This window comes from Mizuhopecten yessoensis, unplaced genomic scaffold (genome assembly GCF_002113885.1).
Source record: "Mizuhopecten yessoensis strain PY_sf001 unplaced genomic scaffold, ASM211388v2 scaffold11123, whole genome shotgun sequence".
Lineage (NCBI taxonomy): Eukaryota > Metazoa > Mollusca > Bivalvia > Pectinida > Pectinidae > Mizuhopecten > Mizuhopecten yessoensis.
This window is the reverse complement of record NW_018408891.1, coordinates 765,444-779,221: the sequence shown is the minus strand read 5'-3', so window position 1 is coordinate 779,221 and position 13,778 is coordinate 765,444. Positions and strand designations below refer to the sequence as shown.

Genomic DNA, 13,778 nt, shown 5'->3' with positions numbered 1-13,778 from the left:
AAGATTGATGTCTTCATAAAAAAATAGTTTATGGGACTTACAACATGTCAATCTCTATTGCGACCTAACTGAATAATACAAAATGACATATTATTTTAAGTTCATTTATAAACCTAGGTCATGCGGACCTGAATTTGTTTTTAATTACATATGGAGAGGCATATCGGCCTCAAAGTAGATGATGGTGGCTATAGCAATGTACAAAAAACACAATAAAATGTCCGAGCAAAATATTTTGCTGGTATATATGTGTAAAACCATAGACCTAGGAACATAAACTAAAAACTACGCAAATTACATATAAAATGTCTTTTCTAAACATTTGATATTGGTATAAAAAGCTAGACATGTTATAAATATTAGCGTACTTTTCTGTTTAAATGTTTATAACATGTCTAGCGCATCCATGACATCACAGAATATTATAAATGGAACGTGATCTAAAGTTCATGTATCGATCAAAGTTACGTAGCCTTTGTTTCCTTATTTATAATCTGCTATAACATATTACCTATGGATTTTACTATGATTTTAGTGGTTTTGCATAGCAAGATCTATCTTGATTTGAGGTCGGAATTTCTCTCATCAGCTGATAGAATAGAAATAAAGTTCCCGCATGGCCTAGGAATATGAATGAAATTTATACTATATGTCATTTCGTAGCACTAAGTAGGGTCCCAAAAGAGATTGACATGTTATAACTCCGGTGAGCTATATTTACACGAGAGAAGAGCAATAACTCGTACCGACTTAACAGCAATCAAACAAGATTGTGGTGTTACTATTTTCAGTTTGAATCTCGTGTATATCGTAAAATCGATTAACTAATAGTTTAAATGCAGACTCAGCTGAGCTTCGCCGGAGTAATAATGTATGTTCGAACAACGACAAACGATATATTAATATACCGACGAAACTGAAGCGTGAAGAAAATTACTGAAGCTGGAATAAATGGCACTCTTTTATTGACATATCGCAGACCAAAACAAACACGGCATCTTGTTGTTAGTAACAAGGTACCTACACCTGCCTCTGATGCCTCTTATCAAAAAAGGTATTGGATGATGATATTTGGCCAGTTACAAGCTCTAATAAAAAGCTACGAGGTTTGTCCTAATGAATGACCCTCAAGCAAATATAAGGGCAAATGGGTCTAATGTGATTATAAAGATAAAACAAAGTCTTTTGAATTACCAAAATGCAGAGGGCGGTGATATCTTACTAGTAGCATGCTAGGATGAAGAGATATCCAGTTGGTTCATGTCAATACTCTTGACCTGCTTTCAAGGTTTCTACTGTATATAATCCTTCAAATGACCTCATCTCAATAAGCATATTACACTGTAACGCCATTACAAAAGTCCCCCAAAGCCCCGCTGTTATGGTCGCAATGCCAAAACAGACCTTCATATGAAATTTGAGCAAAATTGACCAATATTTAATTTCGATCAATAAGAGGCCGTGGCGGCCTTCTTTGTTGACCGTTCGAAAAAACTGTCTTGCACATCTAGGCATATACCTCAATACCCATGAGAAGTTTCATTGAACTCCAGTGTATAGTTTCTGAGAAAACGCGCGGGGAAAAAATCACGGCAGGAGAAGAGTAAAAAGAAGGGGGAGAAGAAGAAGAAAAAGAAGAAGAAGATGAAGAGAAGAAGAGGAAACAGAGTAAAACAAATAAGTTCCCCACCTCGTTGCATGTTGAGATGAAGGCCTGTACAGTGTTTGCAACTTAATGATCTTGTTGGGCTTTCAAGGTCACCGGAGTCAAATGTGTTTAATCTTTCAACAGATTCTTTGAGTGATTCAGAGTCATAGGAACTGACATTTCACCTCTAGCTTATTGAAGTCCTCTTTTAAGTTTACAATTGCAATGTATACCAGGTGAGCGATGCAGGCTCATTTGGCCACTTCTTAAATGTTCATAAATATACAGAAAATACACTGATACTATACATATTGGTAATATCTAATTAAAGATCAATGCCAAAAAACTGCTCTGATTTTAAACCCACCTAATGAGCCCTCTTTTCGATAATAATTTTAAATCATGGACCAGAATCGATATGTGTGATCAGCTCATCCGTTCACATTTAACTTAATGTATATACCGACAGCATGTAGAAAGCAGTAAAGCGTTTCAGGGGTGTTTTTCTATGCAGCACCGGTTATAAAATATACCCGTGCTGGTAATTGGTGCGTGTTCACACACTGAGGTAGGTCACATATGTAATGCATGTTATTACATGTACTTGGACCTTTTGTTATTGCTTAGTTTATTACATGCGGACAGCTTGCTTCAATAACTGAGCTGTACATATAGAAATGTAAAGATATTCGATGGAACCACATGTGTGTACGGCTGGCACTACTGATTATATGTTTTATTATATACACAAACGGCTATGTAAACGTGTATATAACTTGCCTCCACTACGTGTAAATAGTAGCTTGTAACTAGTATGCAAGTTCCGTGTATAACCCTGGCACATGGTAAATGGATTTTCCGCATGGCCAACTGTATGTTATCTTATTTTTTGAGTCAATAGAAAGGTCTTGTGTATGTGTGTATGCATGTGTACAGTGTCAATTTGAAATGGACATTTATTAATATTTGCGATTAAAAAATTAATACCTATCAATATAGATAACTATGTTTGATAAAATTGTATTTGTTAAAAGTAAAAATGATTTCTTTAGCTTATAATCACAATCTCCTCCTTTCTCTATATTGTTATAACGTTCAGATCATGTACAACACAACAAAGACATCACAGTATGATTAGCCTTATTTTAGCCGTGCGAACATTGAGGAATGAATAATTTATGTTTTGTAGGAGCTATCAATATTACACAGACTTCACTAACCACACCACAGCAAGATGTAATATACTGTTGTACCTGACCCGGATGTACCTTGAATGTGAGGATAGTCACCTTGTCAACAGAGACTTCTTCCTCAGTTTTATCCGTTGAAATCAGGGAATGATTTGTAAGTATGACTAATAATATTGTATCAGTTATTTATGACACGTCTGCTGATTGAGGTGTCCTATTCTGATCAATATATGTACATTGTTCCGTTGTTTCCGATATCACTTGTTATAATGTATATCATACCAACCTACTGTTATACTTGTCCATAGTCATATCTATTATACTTATTTTGTCCTGATGATGTGATAATGAGGCAAACATTTTCTTTCTATCGTCATCAGTAATAACAATATGAAGATAAACAAACTTATGCGTGCAAATGAACAGATTTAAAAGATCACCACCATAATATGATTACATATTAAGTGATCACAATTATTTTATGATTTCGTATAGATTGAACACCATCGCAACAAAATTTCGTTTAAACCAATCACCATCCGAAGATAATTCTGTATAAGCTGCTCACCATCATAATGTAATTTAGTATAAAAAGATCACAACTATAATACCATTTTGGATATACAAATAGACTTAGATGTCAACCTATAAAATACACGTGATCAGCATGGAGTTCCTTAAGCATTTTGTTTATCTCCAGGTAATAGATCATTTACAAACACTTCACAAGTTGGACAAATTCAAATATATACACATGAAGACATCAACAGTTTCATAATATATTCCTTACGGAAAAATATGTGTTACACTTATGGGGGTAGCACGTAGGTCACCAATGTAAAAGTGTCCTGAATAGAGGCGTTCCGCCCCGACCTTTTCATTTTTCTCTGTGATTTGAAATTGATCAAGAAAGTAGTTTACAGTGTAGTCGAGTGAATGGTTTGTGTGGTTAACCCGTTCACCCCTATGTAACTTTAGTAGACTCTACCATGCGTTGATCAGGATGAGTCCATTATGGTCTACAGTGGTAAAAGGGTTAAATCTATATTGTTGATTATGTATTAAATTATTATTTCAATAAATAACCTTAAATCACGTAAACAGGATGAGGACTGGAGATGGAAAGAACAGCAATGACCGTCAAAAGAGAGGCAACACCCGTGGACGGTGGCTATGCATGGGTAATCCTTATAGGTAACTACAAACTGTCATCTCATTTAAGCTTGGTATGTATTGTGTATTTACCCTTAAGGAATATAAGGACATAATGATGGAGCATCAACTTTCTACTAAACATCATCAGTGAAGACAACGTCAAAATAAAGACAATATCTCCGTACATATTAAACAGATAGTAGATTGATCACCATTATAATATGATTTCATATATTACAATTTGATGAGATCGTTTTCATGTTTGATTTTTTGTGGTATGTTGTCTATTCATGCATGGGTGTATCTCTGAGTGCCAACATTTTTAATTTACCAGTAAGGAAACTTGTTTTGATAGTGATTATAGTATTTTTCTTAAAAATTAGCTAAGCATATATCAATATAAATAAAACTTTGTTGACTTTTTGATTTTCTTAAAGTCTAATATTTGTGATCATATTTACAAGCTGATCCATATAATATTTGATATAACATTAAATGAATTGATCTTTCAATAACAGATAAATAACTTAATTATACAGCACAATTTATCAAAATTTAATAACACCCTAATGAGTATATATTTTTGTCATTTGCGTAGGAAACCAAATCACTTTAAGTATTTATTAGTACATTGTACCTTACAGGCGTATAAGTGATAAAAGAACATTTTTATAGAAGCAATGTGGTTTTAGAAAACAAATGGTATTATGGTTATATATTTACATTTGGTGTGAATCCTTCAATTGTAATGCATTCAGAATGCAAATATTGTTATGGTCCTATAACAAACATTTCTTTTGCTGTCAAGCTTACATAAAGCCCTGCCAGACTTTATTAAGTTTGTCATCAATAGCAATGCAATATGTACTCATTGCTTATTGAATAAACTGGAAAATGAAATTTAAAAGGAATCTTCAAATTGAAAACTCCAACTTAAATAAAAAGGATTAATAAATCCTTATGTATGTATGTAGACTCGGGTCTTTACTCCCCTTATCTATTCAACTGTTGCATAGGTCAATCTGTGTGGATGCCGCTAGATCCTTCGCCATCTTGAATGAGATCATTTATTAAAATTCGCACATTTTAGGAACATGCACAAGTTTATGTTATATTTGTTTGGAAATTGGTTTGTGGGATACGTATGAGCCACTTAACATGACTTTAGTTAAAAGAAAGACTAGATAGCGAATTGCTTACTATCTTGTAAGTTACTGTGAATTGTTTCCGACAATATGACAAATACTATAATTGTTAAATCCTGAGGCACGGGAAAGAAATATGACCGTACAAATTGTAAGAGTTAGCCCCCTTTATTTAGTCACTTAGCAAGATATCATCAGGGCCATTCATATCCAAAAAAATCGTTTTTAAGATTCTGTGCCGAGCAAGGATTCGTGTTCCTGCTATACATTATTTAAAAAAATCACATTTGTCAATGATTTGGAAGAAATTTGGAGAGACTGAATACCGTTTTCAAAGTTTCGACATGATATTCAGATCGTGTTACACAACTTTACCGAGTTACAGAAAGTTAGTTTGAGCACAAATTCTGTTTGATGAATACGGGCCCAAATGAATGGTCGAGTGTAGTTAAAGTGCTTCGACCATCCGTTAAATATATTATGTTTTTTTATATAACAACTACGGTATTCGTTTTCTAGTCAAAATCATTTTATGCATCTTAAATCCATCAGAATACACTTTGCTATNCGCCCCCTTTTTTTTAAATTGTGAAATGTTGTTTTCTACGTTCTTTTCAAGGTGAAATTTTCACTTGACATTATTAGGGTTTTTTAATTAAATGTACGTCTATATTATCTTTACATCAAATAGCTAGGTAAACACTTGTTTGTGTTACGATTAGTTTTGATCACCAAATATGCAAACCTTTTCTTGTTTCAGCCTGTACCCTCTCGTACATGACATTGGTCGGCACATGCAAAGCTTTCGGAATCCTCTACAATGAATTTATCACCATGTATGACGCGGGAGCGGGCAACACAGCCTGGATCAGTAGTCTCATGTTCTTCCTCAGTTTCCTACTGGGTAAATATGACTGTAGACCCGAGACTGTGTATACTATCGACACAGCCTTGATCAGTAGTCTCATGTTCTTCCTTTGTTTCCTACTGGGTAAATATGACTGTAGACCCAAGGCTGTGTATACCATCGACACAGCCTGGATCAGTAGTCTCATGTTCTTCCTCAGTTTCCTACTTGGTAAATATGACTGTAGACCCGAGGCTGTGTATACTATCGACACAGCCTGGATCAGGAGTCTCATGTTCTTCCTCTTTTTCCTACTGGGTAAAATACTCTCGACACAGCCTGGATCAGTAGTCTCATGTTCTACCTCTGTTTCCTACTGGGTAAAATACTACCGACACAGCCTGGATCAGTAGTCTCATGGTCTTCCTCTTTTTCCTACTGGGTAAATATGACTGTAGACCCAAGGCTGTGTATACCATCCACACAGCCTGGATCAGTAGTCTCATGTTCTGCCTCTGTTTCCTACTGGGTAAAATACTACCGACACAGCCTGGATCAGTAGTCTCATGGTCTTCCTCTTTTTCCTACTGGGTAAATATGACTGTAGACCCAAGGCTGTGTATACCATCCACACAGCCTGGATCAGTAGTCTCATGTTCTTTCTTTGTTTCCTACTGGTTAAATATGACTGTAGACCCGAAGCTGTGTATACTATCTACACAGCCTGGAACAGTAGTCTCATGTTCTTCCTCTGTTTCCTACTGGGTAAAATACTATCGACACAGGCTGGATCAGTAGTCTCATGTTCTTCCTCAGTTTCCTACTTGGTAAATATGACTGTAGACCCGAGGCTGTGTATACTATCGACACAGCCCGGATCAGTAGTCTCATGTTCTTCCTCTGATTCCTACTGTGTAAAATACTATCGACACAGCCTGGATCAGTAGTCTCATGGTCTTCCTCTTTTTCCTACTGGGTAAATATGACTGTAGACCCGAAGCTGTTTATACTATCGACACAGCCTTGATCAGTAGTCTCATGTTTTTCCTCTGATTCCTACTGGGTAAAATACTATCGACACAGTCTGGATCAGTAGTCTCATGTTCTTCCTCTTTTTCCTTCTGGGTAAAATACTATCGACACAGCCTGGGTCAGTAGTCTCATGTTCTTCCTCTTTTTCCTACTGGGTACATATGACTGTAGACCCGATGATGTGTATACTATCGACACGGGAGAATATGTGCACAAATGCAAACTGTTCACTATCGACACAGCCTGGATCAGTAGTCTCATGGTCTTCCTCTTATTCCTACTGGGTAAAATACTATCGACACAGGCTGGATCAGTAGTCTCATGTTCTTCCTCAGTTTTCTACTGGGTAAATATGACTGTAGACCCGATGATGAGTATACTATCGACACGGTAGAATATGTGCACAAATGCAAACTGTTCACAATTCGCGTATATGACTATTAAGTATCATTCTTTATTTTAATTTTATCACTAAGATTGCTACAATGAATTTATCACCATGTATGACGCGGGAGCGGGCAACACAGCCTGGATCAGTAGTCTCATGTTCTGCCTCTGTTTCCTACTGGGTAAAATACTACCGACACAGCCTGGATCAGTAGTCTCATGTTCTTCCTCAGTTTTCTACTGGGTAAATATGACTGTAGACCCAAGGCTGTGTATACCATCCACACAGCCTGGATCAGTAGTCTCATGTTCTACCTCTGTTTCCTACTGGGTAAAATACTATCGACACAGGCTGGATCAGTAGTCTCATGTTCTTCCTCAGTTTCCTACTTGGTAAATATGACTGTAGACCCGAGGCTGTGTATACTATCGACACAGCCCGGATCAGTAGTCTCATGTTCTTCCTCTTATTCCTACTGGGTAAAATACTATCGACACAGGCTGGATCAGTAGTCTCATGTTCTTCCTCAGTTTTCTACTGGGTAAATATGACTGTAGACCCGATGATGTGTATACTATCGACACGGTAGAATATGTGCACAAATGCAAACTGTTCACAATTCGCGTATATGACTATTAAGTATCATTCTTTATTTTAATTTTATCACTAAGATTGCATGTAAAATTACAGACGCGCAGTGTTTTCCTCATATAGAAGCATGTTTTGTGACATTTGTCGTCCTAATTTTTCATTTTTAAACATATAAAAGCAAAGAATATCATTTGTGAAAAGGGAGAAAATCAATGTTATTGAAAGTTGTTTACTATATTATAAAGACATAATACAAAGCATTTAAACAATAAACACATACAAATACACATATTGTTCATACTTTTATCTCATTAGACACCAAGTTTGAAGTTATACGTAAAAAATTACATGGTATGTGTGACTAAAGGCCGGATAGTGTGTACAATATCGACACAGTAGTAGTCAAGGTTTATTACGTAAATACCAAAATACAGAGACTAAGATTCTCATCCTGTTCATATCTCGTTTGACTTTCAAGTATTTTTTCCTTTGAATGTTGTTGCTAATACTGAATGTCAATGGGCAGTATGCCTTTCTGCATGCAGATATAGGTATTGTCTTCCTCGAATTTTTATTTTTATCCTTATAAGATAAACGAAAAATATGAAAGGCATTGTGATCGAGAAAGTCAGTGTTTCGGAAACTTGATTTTTACTGGTACAATGAACATAACTACAATGTCTTTAAATGTTTAAAATACATGCATATTTTACACATTTATCTCATTACACAGAGACTTGGAAATAGAGCATGTTAACACACAGAAATATTACATATTATACATATGTCTTCATGTCATCCGGGAGCTTCATACTTACACACATATACAAACATATCCTTGCAATTGTTATTAACATAAACATCTGGCCCCAGTTGTTCAAAAGGTGATTACCTCAATCAGTGATAAGCAAAATTGTGAGATTATACCTGGTATATTGACGAAATTATTAAGGTTGAAAATGTCGTTAAACAGTGATTAAGCTAATCACCTTTTGAACAACTGGGCCCAGATATTCTGGTGTAGTGAAGGTGCGTATATAAAGTCATATCTTCTCATTCTCAATGTTTTTAATACAAACGACAAAAGAATACGAGTATTTAAATACAATAAACTTTAACAACTGTCGACATTCTGTGGTTGTCTATATTTAGGACCTCTGGCTAACTACCTGGTGGGCGTTTTCTCGTTCCGGGCAGTGGTCATGTGTGGTGGACTGCTGGTATCCATTGGTTACTTTATCAGTGCCTTTGTTCCTCGTATGGAGTGGATGTTTCTGACCATTGGTATTGTATGTGGTAAGTACGACAGTGAGCAGGCTGTATTGTGTGAATGAATATACAAAGGTCATAATATCCAGCCACTACGTTATAAAATAAATAGCGCGAAAGCAACCATTTGAAACTAAGGCAACCCCGATCTCTTTCTTTCCTATGGAACTGATTAAATATGTATACGGGTGCATGAAAGAAAACGATATCAGCTATCATCTGTTTAGCGAGAATTTGCCATTGTAAGGAAATTTGATTATATATTGAGGGACAAGTATCAGTGTAGTTTTGAGAAACAAAAAAAGAGGAACTTGTGATACGTCAGTGATAAGTTAGGAAGCCAATGAAACGAAGATTATTACATATTGAAGAGTTTGTGTACTTATCCGAAGCTTGTAGGTAAAACCAAGGTAAGTGGACGATATTTCGTCGTTAAATAGACATAACTACAAGAAATGTCCTTAATCTCGTTGATGTCAAAGAACAAGAAATTATAAAACATGAAATATCCGAATTAATAGTTGTTCAAATTATAAGTTTTGACATTTACAAAGAGTATGAAAATACGTATTACTTCACAGCTATAATCTTCGCCAATCGCTACGACGCTGATTTAGAAATCGTGAGTCAACTTCTATTACGTAACATGCCAGCCTCCCCTGCTTGTGGAGTTCATGTATCCCACTTGATTCGTCATTCCACAACCTAAGTAGGTATAACATGACATTTCTGGATAAATTTTAACATCCAAAAACCTTGTTACAAGTTTTTCAGTTGTTAAATTCATTTCCACATATATGTATGAACTATTTTAATGGTGTCAAGTAATTTACATAACGCACATGGTTTTGATGAAAAAAGGAGGAAAAAAGTATCACCACCAAATGTTTTCGATGAGCTACGCGTCACCTTAGGTATCAATGGCTTTATATGGTGGCCATTCAAACCCACTCAGTTTCCCTATTTTGTTGACTTGACATACAATTTAAGGAATTGACATGCTTTTTTTTTAAATATCCCAGATGATTATTTGCACATATATCGGTCACATTTTCGTCATGTATTCCTATGCACATAAAGGCACACACTGTATGGAGATAACGTAAAAGTAACACCCCGAAACAGAACACTACATCTCGGCTAACGCCATAAGTGAGATAACTCTAACATTGTTTTTGTACCATAAAGTATTGATAAAGGAGCAGTAAGACGTTTTAAAAAATCGTATTGTCAATCTCGTTGAGCGGATTAGCTGTGGGTATGCAGTGTTTAGGCTCTGTGTGCTGCATGTCTGTGTATTATATGGCCTATTAATGTACGGTTTTCACAAATGAGATAAGTAACGCACATGCATGTATATGATACTAATATCTTCTGTAAATATCAGTCAGCAGCTCGACCGTGTATGGCTTCCTCGGGAGTCTATCTGCTCTTTATTTTGTCTTGTGTTTTCTGAGGCCTACTTCGCATGATACATACACACATGTATTAATTTATTTATTTTTTGTAATATTTCACTTTTTAATTAATTTGCACACAGCCCTCACACTTGATTTATTGCTAGAGGAAATAATAAATATAATGAAATAAAAAATAAAAACGAATAATAATGCTAATTAAGATTGTCTATTAAACATTGTTATTGATAGGAAATGAATGTATTATGCATTGTGAAACGTTAATTATCGGTCTAAATGGTCCAACAGATGTTAACACTCTTGATAATTTTGACCATGTTTTCGTCTCGACCTTTGGACTTTACATATAGACAGACTTAAAGTTGCCAGTTTCGACCTACATTTGAAAGCACTGTTATTCCTCACGGAATTGAAATATTCGTCAAGTCATTAGTTCTTGTCGTTCAGTTTTATCACGTGGACTTGTTTGTATAAGCTATGAACTCATACTTTTCTATAATATTACCACTGATTGGTGAGAAACTACATCAGTCCGTCTATCAATTTATAAAGCTGTTGTTTTAAAAGCATTTCGTTGTTTTCAGGTGTTGGTAGTGGACTTGCATTAGCACCGTGTGGAACTATCGTTAGTTTCTATTTCTTAAAGAAACGCGCGTTAGCCAATGGGATACTGGTGTCAGGTAGTGGGCTCAGCAGTTTTGTGTTCCCTTACTTATACCGTTACGCCATCGACAGATTCGGTGTCAAAGGAGCGCTGATAATAATTAGTGGACTTGCACTGCATATGTGTATCGCTGGGGCCCTCCTTCGTCAGCCACTGGAACTTGCAACTACACACAGGTCACCTGATAAATACACAGAAGTAGAGACAAACGATATAAAACTTACCAAAAATCAAACAAGTGAATTAAAGAAAAGAGGGAATACTTTTCCTGTGTATATGCGTTTGTTACGGAATACACGTTTAGTTATGTTTATAATTGTGTTCGCTATAAACGTTTTGGCATATGCTGCAAACTTTGTCGCGTTTCCAGCGCATATGCAGTCTCTTGGACTTAATCAGAGTCAGGTGACTATAGCATTTTCTATGATTGGAGCTGCCGAGGTATTTACCAGGTCCTTGTTCGGATGGTTTGCTGACAAGAAATATGTAGCAAACAGCACCATAATGATATTCTCAGGGGTATTAAGTGGAGTGGCCGCCATTTTGTTGCCGTTTTTAAAGACTTTTCCCTTCATGGTGGCTTACGGCCTGGTCATAGGGATATTTCCTGGTGCCTTCTGGAGTCTAATGGCGGTCGTGCTATTGGACTGTGTTCCTCTGAATGATTTCACGTCCGCCTTTGGTCTACTGTATACATTCATGTCCTTTGCGGTAGCATTAAGTCAGCCAGGAATGGGTAAGTATATGTTTCTGAGGCTCCCAGATACACAGATACACAGATTCTTTTCTGACTGTAGGACTTGCAAAAATCTTCTGCTGTCAGCTCAATACGGGTTGAACACATTCTGACAAGAGCATGTACATTTGGATAACATCAATCATTAATAGTTAAGGTGAAAAAGTAAATTATACATAAATTCCCAAGCTCGTCTTTGGTACGTGTTTATTTGAACCTTCTGTACAGTTTTGGGGAACTTACAGATCACGCGTATCTTATATCAACTTGAAAGAGCCGTTTGACCGAAATCAAAGAAAGATTTGTTTTTTCAGACCACGTCTCAATAATAAGTTGTTATTAAGCATGTTATAAAATAATCTTGTTCCACTTAAATGATCTCATAATTGAAACCAAATGGAATCTTGCCAGAAAGATTCATGAATTGTGTTTTTAAAAGAAACGGTATTTGACCTGTACTGTAAGCATTTTTGCTATAATTTATGTTTGAAAAGGTTTGACCTTGACCGACTGAAAGGTCACAGAGGTTATACAAGTTTTCAAACAATATTAAAAACAAAGCAAGTGCGTGAAAATCGTTGTGGATAATAGACGATGCAGAGAAACATTAAACATTATGCGAAAACAGTGTTTATGATGAACGTTGGTTATGGTGTATTAAACGAAATTGGATGGATCGTATATTTTTTTTAGCTCATTTAGGCATTAATGATTATTACTACATTTTGTTTTCGTAGCAAACGTTTCCTCGTGTGTTTTGACACTGTGTATATTCATTTCTACCTCTTACCTTACAGGATGGATCGAGGACGCGACAGGGAGCTGGAATTTGTCTTTCCGAGTTATGGGGTTTCTCCATCTCCTGACAGCTGTGATTTTGATGTCTGAGCCACTGATTGTTAAATTTTGTTCCTGTAACCAGAATGATGATGAACAAAAACAGAGTTTATCTGATATAGTTGAGGAGGAAAATAAGCTTTTACATAAGAAAAATAGTGACGATACTCTTTCAAGTTCTTGCTCGGTTTATCATGATACTTGTGAATCTCGTGCCAAATCTCCTTCAATAAGTGATAATGATATTAGTTTGGCGTCTGCCACAAATGCCTCCGGGGAATCAGGCGAACAGTTAAAGGTCCTGGCTCCGATTGCCTCACTTGAAGATGTTGTGATATAACAATTGACATGAGGAGGAAATATTTATTTTTATAATTTGTATTGAAGTCAAGTCATGATAAAGCATTGCACCAGAGTAATATATATTTCTTCTGTCATCTCTTTCAATGTAAAACATTGCCACTGCTTCACGCATTGTCTTCTGTAAATTTTGTATAGCGTACAACTATTATACAAGTATTGTCTGACATGCGGTTGTATCTTCTGTTGAATAAATACTGACCACGTATCAACGTGATGACCTGATAGTTTAATTAGGTAAACACTAATAGAGCTTCATGTTTCAATTGTAATTACCAGTAGGCATTCATATTGAAATGAATACGATATACACCGGCTGCGGAAGAACGTTTACGGCAGGACAAGGTCAATCGTTGCCAGATTCGTGAACAGAAAAGATAGATAATGCTGCATCTACCAAATTATTCATAAACAGACAGCACAGTACCCATCAGAAATTAATGATTTCCATGTTCGAAACACGTTTGACATACACTTTTCTTTTTTGAATGTATTTGG

At 36.0% G+C, this 13,778-nt stretch overlaps 1 protein-coding gene across 5 annotated transcripts; it reads left to right on the top strand.

The window, feature by feature from the left end:
• The first annotated feature begins 2,130 nt into the window (after positions 1-2,130).
• LOC110466189 (monocarboxylate transporter 12-like) lies at positions 2,131-13,341 on the top strand. Of its 5 annotated transcripts, XM_021522549.1 has the most exons (8): positions 2,131-2,216; positions 2,838-2,992; positions 3,943-4,032; positions 5,899-5,974; positions 7,519-7,586; positions 9,149-9,292; positions 11,268-12,083; positions 12,881-13,341. In XM_021522549.1, the coding sequence occupies exons 3-8, from the start codon at positions 3,957-3,959 to the stop codon at positions 13,258-13,260; spliced, it is 1,560 nt and encodes a 519-aa protein (XP_021378224.1). In that variant the 5' UTR covers positions 2,131-2,216; positions 2,838-2,992; positions 3,943-3,956; the 3' UTR covers positions 13,261-13,341. The 5 variants fall into 5 exon arrangements, with proteins under 5 accessions (XP_021378224.1, XP_021378223.1, XP_021378226.1 ...); XM_021522548.1 differs by lacking the exon at positions 7,519-7,586 and having other exon boundaries at positions 5,899-6,042; XM_021522551.1 differs by lacking the exons at positions 2,131-2,216; positions 7,519-7,586 and adding an exon at positions 2,412-2,493 and having other exon boundaries at positions 5,899-6,042.
• The last annotated feature ends 437 nt before the right edge of the window (positions 13,342-13,778 follow it).

What these genes read in the sequence shown, in the direction of transcription:
- LOC110466189 (XM_021522549.1), top strand. Translation starts at nt 3,957, where the DNA reads ATGGAAAGAACAGCAATGACCGTCAAAAGAGAGGCAACACCCGTGGAC. An exon ending in TGCATGGGTAATCCTTATAG is followed by an intron (nt 4,033 to 5,898) that starts GTAACTACAAAC and finishes TTCTTGTTTCAG; the next exon opens with CCTGTACCCTCTCGTACATG. An exon ending in CTGCCTCTGTTTCCTACTGG is followed by an intron (nt 7,587 to 9,148) that starts GTAAAATACTAC and finishes GTCTATATTTAG; the next exon opens with GACCTCTGGCTAACTACCTG.